At 46.0% G+C, this 15,444-nt stretch overlaps 2 protein-coding genes across 3 annotated transcripts in view; one reads left to right on the top strand and one right to left on the bottom strand.

The window, feature by feature from the left end:
* Positions 1 to 3,413: 3,413 nt before the first annotated feature.
* Nup107 (nuclear pore complex protein Nup107) lies at positions 3,414 to 6,779 on the bottom strand. Its single transcript, XM_075681865.1, has one exon. It carries the CDS (start codon positions 6,619 to 6,621, stop codon positions 3,904 to 3,906), a length of 2,718 nt encoding a protein of 905 aa, XP_075537980.1. The 5' UTR covers positions 6,622 to 6,779; the 3' UTR covers positions 3,414 to 3,903.
* A 236-nt stretch (positions 6,780 to 7,015) lies between these two features.
* Positions 7,016 to 15,444, top strand: part of LOC142572625 (transmembrane protein 198) — a 110,868-nt gene continuing 102,439 nt past the window's right edge. For both annotated transcript variants that reach the window (XM_075681866.1, XM_075681871.1), the window contains exon 1: positions 7,016 to 7,175. The gene's annotated coding sequence lies outside the window, so the exon portion shown is untranslated. The remainder of the gene's footprint in view (positions 7,176 to 15,444) is intronic.

The following is a 15,444-nucleotide window of genomic DNA, read 5'->3' as shown; positions in this document are numbered from 1 at the left end:
GTACGCTCTAAAGCTATAGTGTTAAAACATCTAGGTGCCATGGTCACATCCCTAGCTTTATTTTGACAAGATTGCATGCCACGCCCATGCACGGAACAGCCGACTCAACACCGCCTCAGTAGTGGCGGCAGTGGTTGCTTTCGTTATTTCATGGTTTATGTGACAGATGGCTGTATTAGCGGCAAATACAGTGCCTTGGTAGCCTCTGCGTGTCGCTACATTACAATTTTACATTTCGAAGGACTGAAATATTCCTCTCTCGATATTACGAACTTCCCGATTTTACGAAATAATTTGAATGTGGCCGTCACTTCGTTAAATCGAGTTTCAACTGTACAGCTGATTTATAACATGTTTAGCCAAAGTAAAATTTTGTTGCAATTAGCATTTAATAGCTTTGCTGTAGAAGGCCAAACTTAGGAGACTGGTAAGCTGGAATGAATGAGAGCATGAAAGACAGATGGGTGACACTGCTCTGAAGATCCAGCACCAGTTTATCGTGACATCATGCACAGAATCTACTGAGACCCAGTTAATCCTTAAGTGGTAGAAAACTACACTGCTTTAAAAAGGAAGCAGTGAGTCAACCTACCAAGTTTCAAGGACTTCACAGTGCCAAAACTGCCAGAGTACAGGAAAGCAATTGGAAATCCACGATGCCATGACAACCTAGTGGCGCTGAGGTTTCTGCACAAAACTCGGTGAAGTCTGGCCTGCATTTTCTCTGCTAGTAATAACCCTTTCATCCCCAAATTAATAAATTTGTTTTGCTAGAACACTTAATTAGCTTGAACCCATTAAGTGTTGCTCTTCAGTGTCCCTTAAAAATTAATTTGTGGAGAGGCTATACAACTTTAAGCTATAGGTTGTTTGTTGCACGCGATCATGGTAATCAGCACGACCTAAAATACAGATTTAGTTGAGATCCATACACCTAAAAATGTTGCTCGGTTTGCCCTTCAAACCACAGCAGAGCTGCTCGGCCCCTTTGGCCTGGCCACATTTAACTCAGCCAATTCATGCCTTGTCTTCTTAGCATCTATTCTTTCTTTAGAAATATCCAGAAATTAGCATTTTTTGAGATCATCTTAACATGCTTCTTCCCTACTACCAGCTAATTCTTGGAATACTTGACCATTTTAAGCAGGAGGCCAGTTCTTGTGTGCCATGTGCAAAGAAAGGATTAGGACAAAAAAACATGCAATGACGTACACATGCTTGCTTGATGGGAAAATCACACAAAAAAACATGAAAAATATTGAATCAACTACAGCCAAACCTTGCCACAAGAAAGTTGCCTACAACACAAGAATAGCTTCGTTATATCCTATATTTGTTGCAAGCATAAATTTGTTATATTGGGATGTAGGCAAGAAACTTCGCAATTTATCTGCTTTTGTCAATATAGAGGTGCGACTGTAAAAGCAGCCTCCTGTATTTCGACATAGCAGTACCCTGGGTGTTCATGTGCACCACAATCCAGCATTCTCTTTCAAATCTGGTGTTTTATTTCCACAGGCATTGTACTGATATGCAATACCCTCCATAATGCTTGTTCCAGGCCATGTAAATTATGAGTAAGTTGCTTTTCTGTTACGTTTACCAAAGCTTTGTTTTTTAATAAGTTTGCACTATTTCAGTTTTTACAGCAAAGTCGTAGAAAAACCAGTTTTCCAAATAATGCAATAGTTGGCAAAATATTACACGCAGCAAGCCATAGACTTTCCCATGCAATGTTTGTTGGAGCAAACATGTGCAGATGCAAGCTCGCCAATTTCTTTCAATTAAAATAGCTTAGAGTCACATTCGTTAGTGAAAGTTGTGCCTCCCAGTGGTGAAGTGGAAAGGCTAGTTTTTTTCTTCCCGCTTTTACCCATCTGGACTTAGCCGATGGTGTCTAATAAAACAATCCTTTAGCTCCTTACAGCTGGATTTGTTCAACTTTTCTCATTTATATTTGGACTACCGCATTAATAGGCTTCCTGCAATCCTTGAAGAAAACAAGATGTCAAAGCCATCCAGAAAACATGAGAAGCCAACCACTCGGAAAAAAAAAAAAATAATGAAGATCAAGCAGACACACTGAATATTTGCCATTACATGTAGAAGAAAATTTAGTACCTCTCCTCAGCAAGGGGAAAGGCTAGTGCTAAGACATGAAGTAAATGCAGGTGCCAGCTTTATCCATTAGACAGATGTTGAGCAGGCGTTGGCAAATAACGGAAGCCGCTGGGGCCACTGCGATTTCGGGATAGTATTCTCTAGTGCTGTAGCTTTGACCGAGAGGTATAATCATGTCATTTTTTCCCCCCAGTGTAATGTTCCCTTGCACTGTGCAGCCACCAGGAGGTATAACCCTGGACTGCCAATCTCTTGGTCTTAAGTTCGAATCCTTGCAGCACAATAAGCATCATTTGTTTTACATCGAAGCTGTTTGTGGCCAGGGTTCCATGCATTTCTTGCGTCCGTGAACAAATCTGTGCAAGAAAAAACTATCATCATCAGCAATGGCTTGCGCCACTGCTCGCGCATTCGTATTCTACCACAGCTGGCTCGTTGGCACCCCTCGGCACAACTGTGCCCGTGCCCCTGCTTGTGTGTTTGTCGCCTTCTTCCACAGCTGGTTCCATTGCCGCTCGTCATGCCAGCGTTCTGTTCCCATACTGCCCCTCCCTCTGCGAAGGCGCCGACAGTACTGGCCCACTGCCAGTCAAAGCAGTGATTTCGGTTTCAAGTTCTTTGCCTCGATACATTGCGAAATGAAAACTTGAATGCATATAACAAATGAACACGGATGCATAAACATAAATGTGCATGCATACCTTTCGTTACGATGACCACTGATGAAGACAATAAAGGCGTCCGTACCTTTGTTCAAAATTCTGTCTCCTCCTCGTGTGCTGCACAGCTTCGCTGGTCATCCACCGTCGCAGAGTGGAATGGCTCGTGATTTTTTTCTAGCTTTGCACTCTTCTCACCAACAATTTTGCAATTCCAGCGATGGACACAGATGGTCATCAAAACTACCAGGGGAGCAAGCAACGTAGCAGCCAACACTATCAAATTAAATTAACTGTCTCAACCACTACATTAAAAGCTAAACATTTTGACACAGCTACCTGGCTGGTTAGGATTATTAAGAATTTAGGAACGTCTTCGACCAATCCCAACTTTGTGAAGGCAATTGTGCAGAAACTGTGGCAATGACTGCCACTTTGTGCAGTGTAACAACATTTTAGATATGCTGCAAGCACTATAAGTGATAACACTCCATGGGACAATGCAAGAGCAGACAACGTAAATCAGTTGTAGGTGCAAGTGTCCAGAACATTTTGTCCTGTGCACAAAGTGTGTTTCTGCTAATAATAAAAGTAATTTCGTGTAGTTAATGTTTTTAAGAAATTTGACACTGCTGAAAAAGGCCGATCCAGTTTTTATTTAGTTTGTGCGCAAGGTGAAAACTTCAAATATTTGTATACCTTACAAACTCATTGTCTTTTACACATCCTGTACAAGCTGTGATGAGGTTGACTTTGCAAACTATTGATAAAGCGCTAGAATTTAAGTAAAAATGTTAAAATTACTAGAAACAGACAACAGTGAAAGATAACCAAACAAGCATGGTATTGCAGCAGCTCACCATTTCCCCAAGTATTTAAACAACAAAGGCAATGACTTATGAATGCGCTTTCTGCAATTATGTAATACACAGGGAATTTCATGCTGCAAGTCATGTGTAGACAAAAGCTAGATGTCATTTACAAGGTGTATGGCAGTGGCAGTGTCGCACATGACAACGCTGGAGAAAACAAGAGTGGAAGATGTCCCTCGTTTTGCTCACTCACTTCAACCTTTCTCCCATATTTTCACTCTTGTTAAGTCTGAGCACAGGAAGTCACATTATTACTGCAGTGGGAATCCTAAGGCGTCAAGTCCTTCATCCAGCAGGATAAGAGATGCTGCCCTGCTCTTTTGCAAAAGTGTTCTCAGCTCCTCATCACCAAACTCTTCGTACAACGCCTGCCTCTCTGACGCAATGGTGTCCACCACTTCGGTGAACTCCGCGGCCAACCCAGATTCTTCCAAGGCCTCCATGAGAAGAAAGGTCAGCTGCGGAATGCACAGCCTGCGCAGTGCCGCCATCTGACGGCTCCGCGGGTTGTCACCACTGGTCTGAGTCTCCCCCTGGTCCACCATCCAGCCTCCATCTACGAAAAGGAGCACGTCGAAGACGTCCCTCTTGACCTCTTTGGCCAAAGTAGTGACCAAGTTCTGCCACTGTTCTAGCTCCATAGTGTAGGTTCGCACCTTGTGCTCGTGAGCCAATTTTTCAGGAAAGCGAGCCCCTGGAGCAAGCTCTTCGGGAGCTGCTGGCTTCCTCCTGTGAAACTGATTGAACCACTCCTGGAAACTGGCATGAACCTTCAGCAGTGCCTCGAAGCACAGGAACTCTCGCACAGCGTTCTCCTCCTCAGCCAGAAGTTGCCTGTCACGCCCCGAAGAGCGGCTCCACTGCTCCATTGCCACCCTCACAGAGTCAACAGGCAGTTTTCGGAATGTCTCCCGCGCAGCACCAATCTTGCCCAAGCACACAAAGCCGCGCATGAGTGCATTGGCTTGTTTAAGTGCCTCGCCCCTGTTAGACGAGTCAAAGAGAAGCCACTCCAGCGATGCTACCTTTTCTCTATCTTCAGCCGTGGTCTCCAAAGAAGGCACAGTGGAAATTGCACGAAGCTCTATTGGTTCGTCACCAGAAACACGCACCTGCTCAACCAGTGTTCGAGTAATGGCAGCCACATTTAGCCCAGCCACCCGTGCTAGCTGAAGGCACAATTCCTGTTCTTCGGGGTCCCTTGTTTTGAGGCTGCGCAACAGCTGTGTGTACTTGTTGACCTGATCAGCTGCTGGAAGCGTGGCTGTATACGTGGCAACCAAGGGAACGTGCCCCTCATCAATGAGCAAGTCTACATAGGTGCGAAGAAGAGCATCACACGCTGCAGTGCTGGTCTCGCAGTAGACCTGTCGCAGCAAGAGTACCATGTGAGCCAGAAACCGCATTGTTTGAAGCGGTGGCTCTGTTGGCTGACTGGTTGCCCACTCGTGCATCTCTTCAACCATAGAAACAGGGTCATTTAGCACCACATATCGCTGCAGAATGTGTGTAATATCTAGGATGCGCTGGTCGCTATCACCAGTAGCTGCTTGCAGATCGCGGAAAATGGCTTCGAAGGTGCCACGGTTGCTGGGGTAGCCCGATGGCAGTGGCTCGAGGCTCCTAGCTTGCTGCGTGGCGGTGCGGAGCTCCTGCTCCACGCACACATCCACCAGAACGCGCATGCGCGCCCACAGCTGATCCTCCCAGCTGGTACAAGCAGGCAGTAGTGCCTGGACATTGCCGCTTAGGGCACCATATACGGCGCGCTCGTACAGTGAACACGTGGGACTCGAGGCAGCTTCCCAACAGGCGCGCTTCCAAAGGTCCCGGTAGAGGTCGCCTTCAGCCGGCTGCATTGAATCGGTGCCCATAATGCTGATGCTGCTCCCACGGTTTGGGTCGTGGTAGGGCCGCCAGCCTTCAACCGCGGCGGCTAGCCAATGCTGGCCGTTGTCTGCCGCCAGCTCCTGAGCCCGCTGCAGCTGGCCCGCTCGTAGGTGGTAGAAGACGCTGCGGAATAGGCGACACTCGTCGTCTCGGTCCAAGTCGTGTATTGGGAGGCGTAACCGCGAAGGCGCGTCCGGATCCAGTTCGCTTACGTAGGTCGACTGTGCGATACCGGTGGAGGCACGAGACAGGAGATGGTGCAGCGTGTTTTCCCATGCGCAGCCTCCGTCGGCGAAGTACTCGAGCCTTTCGTCGTCGTCGCCCATCCCACGTTGAAGCGCCGCGCAACTTTCCAACCAGTCGACCACCAGTTGCGCCTGGCGTACGAACGCGTCCCTCGCCAAAAGCGCGTCGATGACTTCCTTGTCGCTAGCTTCGCGAGTTCCATCGACAAGCATGGCGTCGTCGTCGCTGCCTTCTTCCATGCACTGGTTCGCCTTCAATCGGTCGCGCAGGAGGGCACCCGTGAGCTTCCATGTATTGCGCTCTTCGGTCAGCAAGGTTTGGCACACCATGGCTTCGGTCCACACGGATTCGCCCTTGCGAGAAACCATGCGCTCCGTCACTTTTCGCACTTTGGCTAAGTAATTGTCACACAAGTTTTCATACTTTTCAAGCAGTACAAGGACGTCCTGACTACTTTGATGGGCCTTATAGGCTTCCATAAAATCTTCGTAGATACCGGCCGTAGCTACGACCGCTGGATGTTCAGTCGCCAGCGCCGATGCACTGAACGCGGTCAAGTCAGCGGCTTCGAAGTTCGCGCTGACATTGCCGGCCCGCGAAGATCTACCGCCGGGCGTAGCGAAGCCTACGATAGATCCTCCCGTGACGGCACTTGCATTCCTATTCATCTGAGCGATGGTGCTCGTGTAGGACGACGCAGGGGTGCCAAATTCTTGTTGCCGCTGAGAAAACGATGCACTCCTGTTGCTGAAGCGGCTTCGCGACTGTTTATCGGGCACCGGCGTGGTGACGTTGCTCCAATACAGACACGAGTCACTTTCACTTTGCGCCATGTCCAGTTGCCGCTTGACTACTCACGTTTTGTCAAATGAACTTCTAGAAACGCGAGACATATCTACACATTTACATTTGAACTCCTGAACTACCGCCGCATTTTTAGGGTTAGCTTCAAAACCGCGTAAAACATCACATGCATTGTGTAACGCGGAAAGCGCCCCCTAAAGCGTGTGATAGAGAACACCAGACGCGTGAGACTTACATATCTCCCAAAACTAACTCCACGCCAATAAAAAATTAACGTGAGGTTTGTGGTAGTTTATTTTGTAAAAAAAAGTTCACACGGTTTGACATTCAGTAACAAGAAATAGTTTTAAGCTTTGCATAGTTACATTCAGAACCGGTAGGGTCGCTATCGTCACATTTTTTTTTCTTCGTCTGCTCTTGCGCGGTTTTGTGTTTGGTTGCCAGCCGCTGCAGTCGGTGGTTCGTTACTTCTTGATCGTGTGCATCATGTGGTGAAGTTCTCTTCCGTGTGTTTTGCCGACCACATATGCAAGCGCTGCCGTGGAAGCCCTCTTCAGCTACATTGTGATACCAAAACACTTAGGTAAACGCATTCAAACATATTCACCTCTTCATTTCCCTACCTGTCACGCCGCTGCCTACGGCTGGCGGTCTCATTGATCCACTTGATCTTGCGGCACTGCGCATGAGATGTGGGGCCTCCAAGGGCCTCCACTGCTTCCGTTTCCTCTCGACTATTTTGAGCAGTGTAGGTAGTACCACTGTAGTGCCAATATGAGCAATTAACGGATTGTAACTGTAGCTTTCCTTGACTTGTACTGTTATCGCGCTTCGCAAGTGAGCGGTCGGTAAAATACCGTTATGCTTGTGCTACTGTGTTACGCATTGGGACGCCAGTAGCTTTTCGAAGCTGCCCGATGGATATTAGGGACTTGCCCATTCCACGAATATTGACTCAATGCAACTTACAATTCCTTCCCCGTCAGTCACTCAAGGTGGTGATTTCTGTTAGGATAACAAATGCTGAATTTAGAACTCCGAAAGTAGTTTCACGCGTTGGTTGCGACTTCGCGATGTCGGTCGTGCGCGGTCCACATTGACATTCACAATTTAATGGCTTTTATTTTGTCTTGGGCAAGAACAAATTCTATCTCAGTAAATTAAGTGGTTATATATCTGTAAGCAAACCTGAGCGTGTGCATATTTAAATGTTCGTTCCTGTCAGCAGCGATTTGGGAGTGGTTTCTATTGTTCCTGTGTGTGCAAAAGTGCACTTCGTCGTTTATATTCTACACGAACGTCTTCGCATTTTGTGGGGTTTTCATTCGTTTGCTACTGTGTGTGCAATCCAAACAAACGAAGTCCTTGTGAATAAGAACTTTTGCGCCCCGGCCGGACCACGTTGCTTCTGTTTTATGTGGACCATGACATTGAATTTATTTGTCTGGACAACAGGTTTTCGTTACTGATATCTGGCGCTATGATGCTTGCCAATGCACTGGCAGAGACCTTACGGTCGAGCATGCTTCATGCAAAACGCCGAGGGTGCTCTTTTTCTGTTCTGCCTGTTTGTGAACGTTGGCGCTGTTATTTCTTGCTTAATGGCCCCCTGCGATAAACTTGTGCGCTGTTTTGCACCTATCTTTTGAGGTCGTTATGCTATTCATAATTCCGGTTTTGTCTTAAGAGGGTGGTGGTGCAGGAACACGATCTAGCAACGTATCAGTGGGTTACGAATTGCGACTGCGACGTTACGTAACAACCACGCTGAATAGATAAGCGTACTTGCTCGAGAAAACACGCAAGATGTACAACTCTTGACAAGTACTCCTGCAGTAAAAATAAAATATAAGAAATTGCTTTGTCGGGGGATCTGAGCGCGGACAATAAACTGGAACCAGTGCATAGATAAACATGCTACACAGAGGGCCAGGATGAACGTCCATGTCTCTCGTGTGTAGCGTTTATTCCCGCAATTTTACGGATACTAAGAGAGCGAGAGATGCAGTAGTAAGCAAAGCAGTGACTGTAGCAAGGTAGGATTAGTTTCTGCAGTCTGCTACCCTGTCCAGTATGAAGCAACTTCCCCAACAAAGTACTTCTGCTACCCTGTACGAGCCAGAGAAGGGGGAAGCACGGACACCAACACGCAAATAAAGGAGAAAGACAGTTGACCTGTGCGACCTTGCAGAATCGGGACCCAATTTCCAGAGAAACTAGTTGCTTCTTTTTAGCTGTTCCAATAAGAACTTCAGTTACCTGTAATTAAAGCACATACTTTAAAATGTTGCCCGTATATATGACTGACCTGTTTGAAACCCAGCCCGCATATAACGCTTTTGAGAACTTGCAGAGAAAGTTTTTTTTTTGCAAAGGCAGTAATTAATCCAGACATATTTTACTTCGCCAGAAGAATTGGCCATAGTTCCCAACATTGGCCAACGTGTCTCGCATTGATCACCGGAGAGACCGGCAAAGCCATCTGCACGCCTCGTATATAACGAACGAAAATTTGGAGAACACGAATATTCAGCAATCTTCAGAGCACATGATTCACCTGTACACATTAAAATTTCCGTACATTCACCTGCAGAGTGACCCCTGTTTCCTCTAAATATGACACATTTGCCGTTTTTTGGTCCTCCCATGGAAGATGGGAAGCTTTGCAAGCATTTAAAACACCTTTAAACGGGCCTGAAACGAAGGTTTAACGGTCTTCGTTTAACCCATATATTTAACCCACACACTTCAAAATTTGCCTGCATAGCGACCGTGACGTTCCCCACATTTCCTGAACATATATTATAAACTTTTTAAGTGATGTGTTCTTTCTTTCCTTTCTCAGTTTCTTTTTCGAAAAATCGTGAAAACGGCCGTATAACGTTTGTCAGCGCTGCTATAGTGGCGTTAGTTCGGTGTAAAAAATCGACGCATTTAAACTAGCTCTAGCTCAGAGGTTCCCAAACTTTCTGGCCTTGGAGAATCCCACCTGCCTTCCTTCCGCGGGCAGGCAGATGTATAATGTAAAGGCCAATGAAAACGTCGCCGGCCATGCACAGAACGGATAAATTGAATTCTGCATATAGTGTACGGGTAGATGTGTTCTCGCTTCACAGGTTTTACTGGAGGCCACCCATTAATGGTGTTACCAAGAGCTGAACACGACTCGGTGACATTCGAAACCGTCAAGGCCTTTCCACAATCACCCGAGTTTCTTGTATCAAATACCGCTATACTACGACGACAGTCACAAAGCCGGTCGTTAAAGGAGCTTGATCCGTGGCATTTATTGTTTCATATAATGGGCACTGTACTTATCCTTCGTTATTTTTTTTTAAGTCATTCCCCTCTCTTCCTGCTCTCTCTCTCTCTCTCTCTCTCTCTCTCTCTCTCTCTCTCTCTCTCTTTCTCTCTTTCTAAGTATTGTTGAACGGAGCAGAGCTTTCTCGTAACTTGGGGGATGCCATTAAATCATAATCATCAACTTGCATATGCAGAATCGATTGTCGTTTGACCCGAAAAAAAAATGTGCAGAAGTGCATTCGTCCGACAAAGCAACGCCTATATGAAGACATACTAAAGAAACTTTACGCATCTGGCATTTCCTTCACACAAAAAAAGAAAGAAAGGCTCCCTCGTAAAGGGCAGTGGTTTTGTGAATCGTAGTGTCACATGAATTGCGATTCGCATATGGGAGGGGCGGTAGCGCATGCCCAGCTCCTGTACTTCCTTCTCTCTTCGTCGCATGCAATAGTGCTGCAGCCATACAATGGACGTTCGCGAAAGTTTTCTATTGTTTTGAGGATGCATTCAGCCAACAGTACGAGGGCCAGTACTGCATGCACCATCCGCTTACCATACATCGCTCTCGGAGGTTTCAGCATATTTATTTATGTATTTATTTCGAGCAACAGGTACCTTATGTAAGAGCAGCAGAAAAAAAAAATTTCGCTGAGCATGAAAAAAAAAATATTATTCGCGCCTATAGCGTTGTTTTTACATATATACGTCCCTGTTGGCATGTCAGCGCAGTGATCCGCGTTTTGGCGCTGTTTCTACATTAAGTGCCGCACACTAGTCCCGCTAACAGCTGTCAATTGGGACCTAACTGTAATAGCCTACTTGCGCAACCTATAGAAGAGCCTAATGTCCCGTATATAAGTCAAAGCAAATTCTATAGAATCTCGCGGTAACTTCCTTTATTTATTTTTTTCCCAATCTTGAATAACGCTCATTTCATTTCGTTCGACGTGAACGGTCCCTGTATTGTCGACATGATGACGCAACATGATATAACAGTACAGAACATGGCAGCCATCTTCGCGCCCGCTACACGCTTCTTTTCCGGCGTGTCGCAACTCCTCGCCACCAGCGGACGTGCGCCTCCCCAGTAAAAATGTACTGTGTCGCCGTGCGTGACTGCCTCACAGCTGCGCTACCGCTGTCCCGCGCAGAAACTATTGCGAAAGATCGAAAGAAACTCCTGCGCTTGCTGTAGGGGGGGGGGGCCGACATATTTCGCGAGGAAAACGTGCCTCGATTGATTTTTTTGCTAATCGCATCAGCCGCGACTAAGATGAACTAAGTAATATTTTCTTCGCCAAAGAATCTGCAGGCGCAGTACATCTCAATGGCATTGAAGGGCTGACTTCCCGTTTTTACGCCCTGTTGATTTTGGGGTTTCCTTTTTCCTTATTTCCCTTTTTCTTTTTTCAAATAAATATGGCGTCATGAAGTGCCTGCAGGCACTTCCTAGAGTAAAATTGTGAGAATGTATGGTTCATGATATTTTACTTCATCAGCTTGTCAGCGTCAATCCTGAGTCAACTTCATCATTAGTTTGCCGTATCAACCGTGACCTCCTCGACTACACTTCTTAAACCTTGCCTTATCGTATTCTAATTTCTTTTTCTGTCTTTTTTTATTGAATCTAGGTCTTCAACTACACTGCTGCTTCTACTTGTGTACGAATTGCATGAGCCCATGACTAGCAGTCATCGTAAGGGCTCAGGTGAAATGGTAAATGAAGTTGTTTATATATTTAAACTGAATAAAACCATTCATTCATTCATTCATTCATTCATTCATTCGTTCGTTCATTAATTAAGTAATTAACTAATTCATTCATTGATTCTGTAAAGGGGTGTATTCAGCTGGTAGCGTAAGCGTTGTAGTCAAGCGACGCAGCGAAGGAAGCCCGACCGACTCTCACTCGTGCCAAGCACTAGCGATCCGGCCGACTCAGTGGCTTCACTGCAGACATCGAATCGACGATTCGGTTAACCTTGTCCGTGCGCTCATCATTCCAATTCACTCATTCATTTAGCCACGCCATTCTTACCTTGAGGGCTTTGTATTGCCGTCTTCTGCACTGGACCATCGTGTGCATCTCGCTACCCAGTTCATGGACGTATAGCTCTCCTTTCTTTTTGTGGCGCGCGCCCCAACCGTTCTAGCTGTCATGCATATAGTATATGTTACAACTGTTTCGCGGACTTAATATTGCCTTGTCACTCCGCACCTCCTTCTCTACATCTTCTCTGCATACACTTGGTTCACGTGAATGTTCTGCTCCTGTTAAGGTTTGTGTCCACTTGGGCTAGTTGGTGCTACGAAAAAGAAAAAAAGAAAAAAAAGAAAGAAACAGGGCGATCACGGGGCACAGAGGACAAGAGGCTCACGCATCGGTGTGCCTCTGTGACCGCGATCGTTTTCTTTGCACATGTGTAGTTGTTAGCGGCATTCTAGTCATATATCCGATTCACACTGATTGATTGGCCTCCAGTGGTACCTATCAAGCATGATTTCTTTAAAGCTAAGACCTTTCCGGGGTCCGAATAACTTAGTTTATCCATCTTGTGCATATTGACCGCCCCGGGTTATTGTCATTTCTTTTTTTAACCTTCAACATTAGCGAGCAAATAATTTTTCCCGTTCCATGATATGCCCTGCATGATATGCCCACCAAAGTGAGAATGTTCTTCTTTTCCGACTCTTTCTTGAAGAAAACATTAAATTTTATAACCTAATTTAAGAAGGAACAATTTGGTTCGCCAATAGCTGGCCGTCTAATAAGCTTGCAGCTAGGGCTCTGTACGCCAGCTTCGTATCTTGAAAGTGTCAATTTTCTTTCTCCTGTACTTTTGTGTACAGTATAGTTATACTCATACCAGCGCATTTTCTCAATGTCGCGGAGCTTCCTTTTAGCTAGCGCACTCTACCGTCGCTTCCGGACCATATCTATAGGTTCTATAGCACACTGCTAACCTCAATCTCCACATAGCCTTCTTTATCCGTCGCGGAACGAGGTTACTTGAGCTAGATTTTGCTTGTAATTCCTATGTTGTCCCCGCTGAAGAAGACATTACACATGTCACATCGCCATATTTCAAATTGTGTGCACCGTTTCGCTGAATAAGTTTTAGGCTCTCATCATCATCATCAGCAGCAGCATCAGCCTGGTTACGCCCACTGCAGGGCAAAGGCCTCTCCCATACTTCTCCAGCTACCCCGATCATGTACTAATTGTGGCCATGTTGTCCCTGCAAACTTCTTAATGTCATCCGCCCACCTAACTTTCTGCCGCTCCCTGCTACGCTTCCCTTCCCTTGGAATCCAGTCCGTAACCCTTAATGACCATCGGTTATCTTCCCTCCTCATTACATGTCCTGCCCATGCCCATTTCTTTTTCTTGATTTCAACTAAGATGTCATTAACCCGCGTTTGTTCCCTCACCCCATCTGCTCTTTTCTTATCCCTTAACGTTACATCCATCATTCTTCTTTCCATAGCTCGTTGCGTCGTCCTTAATTTAAGCAGAACCCTTTTCGTAAGCCTGCAGGTTTCTGCCCCATACGTGAGTACTGGTAAGACACAGCTATTATACACTTTTCTCTTGAGGGATAGTGGCAACCTGCTGTCCATGATTTGAGAATGCCCGCCAAACGCACCCCAGCCCATTCTTATTCTTCTGGCTATTTCAGTCTCATGATCCGGATCCGTGGTCACTACCTGCCCAAAGTAGATGTATTCCCTTACCATTTCCAGTGCCTCGCTACCTATCGTAAACTGCTGTTCTCTTCCGAGACTGTTAAACATTACTTTAGTTTTCTGCAGATTAATTTTCAGACCCGCCCTTCTGCTTTGCCTCTCCAGGTCAGTGAGCATGCATTGCAATTGGTCTCCTGAGTTACTAAGCAAGGCAATATCATCAGCGAATCGCAAGTTGGTAAAGTATTCTCCATCAACTTTTATCCCCAATTCTTCCCACTCCAGGTCTCTGAATACCTCTTGTAAACACGCTGTGAATAGCATTGGAGAGATGGTATCTCCCTGTCTGACGCCTTTCTTTATTGGTATTTTGTTGCTTTCTTTATGGAGGACTACGGTGGCTGTGGAGCCGCTAGAGATATCTTTCAGTATTTTTACATATGGCTCATCTACACCTCGATTCCGTAAGGTATCCATGACTGCTGAGGTTTCGACTGAATCAAACGGTTTTTCGTAATCAATGAAAGCTATATATAAGGGTTGGTTATATTCCGCACATTTCTCTATCACCTGATTGATAGTGTGAATATGGTCTATTGTTGAGTAGGCTTTACGGAATCCTGACTGGTCCTTTGGTTGACAGAAGTCTAAGGTGTTCCTGATTCTATTGCGATTACCTTAGTAAATACTTTGTAGGCAACGGACAGTAAGCTGATCGGTCTATAATTTTTCAAGTCTTTGGCGTCCCCTTTCTTATGGATTAGAATTATGTTAGCGTTCTTCCAAGATTCCGGTACGCTCGAGGTCATGAGGCATCGTGTATATAAGGTTAATTTACTTTAAGTACCCTGTTTAGGACACTATATATATCAGCCCACGGAAGCTATAGGATACGCAAATGAACGGTGTATAGACACGCAGGCTACGTTACCGGTAATTTACGAATATGGAAATTGTCCTTATGCGACAAGCTTGAAGCGCTGTACGTGCAAATGTCGATGCCAGCAGGAACATGGTCTGTTGAATGCATTGGCGTGCCGTTCAAGCGTTTACGGCCTCCCAGCGCTTGTTGCTCGTGGTCGCGTCTGGAAAGAATAATGGGAGAGAGTATAGCTCCAGCGGCCGCTCTGAAACATCGTGTCTACATCTCATCTGTACAGTCGCGCGCGCACAGCCGCAACGGTTTATGTTTGCCGTTGCGACACTGCGCACGACATCCCATGTTAGATTCCTGGCCGTCGTTCTTTCCTATACCGGGGTAAGAGTTTGTCCGGAAAGAAGTGCGTCATTGGTTGTGTGTTAGAAATACCAGCCGTAAAATTCTGAGCCAAGCGGTTCTATTTACGTAACCTCTCTAGCTCTTTTCAGTCTTCAGCTTTGCAGCTGCTGCAGTGGTGTGAATCGCGGTAAAGTGAAGAAAAAAGAAAGATGTAGCGCTAATTGCTCGATATTCGGACACAATGCAAGTGTAGTCTATTGCATACGTATCGCTGTTTGTGATGCATATATCTATAGGAGAGATTCCACCATCTCACTCCAGTCGCATATTTACCCGCGACTTCCTTGCAGTACTGCTCTGGGAGTTGGCACGTAAGAGTGTACGAATTAAACGAAATAATGATTCACGGTGCATAGAGCAGGCACTGACGCACCTCGCGTGAGTAAAATAGATTGCGCAAGCGGCTTTATCGCACGTCCTCTCTCTCTCTCTCTCTCTCTCTCTCTCTCTCTCTCTCTAGAACTGACTCATTTGGTGAGCGTCAGCGCGCATGGTTCGCACAGCCTCTCGGTGCTCGATGGCGTGCTTCGCATGCTCTCCTTCGGTGGCCAAGTCAACGCTTCGTGCACTGAGCGTTAAACGC

This window comes from Dermacentor variabilis, chromosome 2, assembly GCF_050947875.1.
Source record: "Dermacentor variabilis isolate Ectoservices chromosome 2, ASM5094787v1, whole genome shotgun sequence".
NCBI classification, from domain to species: domain Eukaryota; kingdom Metazoa; phylum Arthropoda; class Arachnida; order Ixodida; family Ixodidae; genus Dermacentor; species Dermacentor variabilis.
This window is presented reverse-complemented; position numbering and strand designations above follow the sequence as displayed.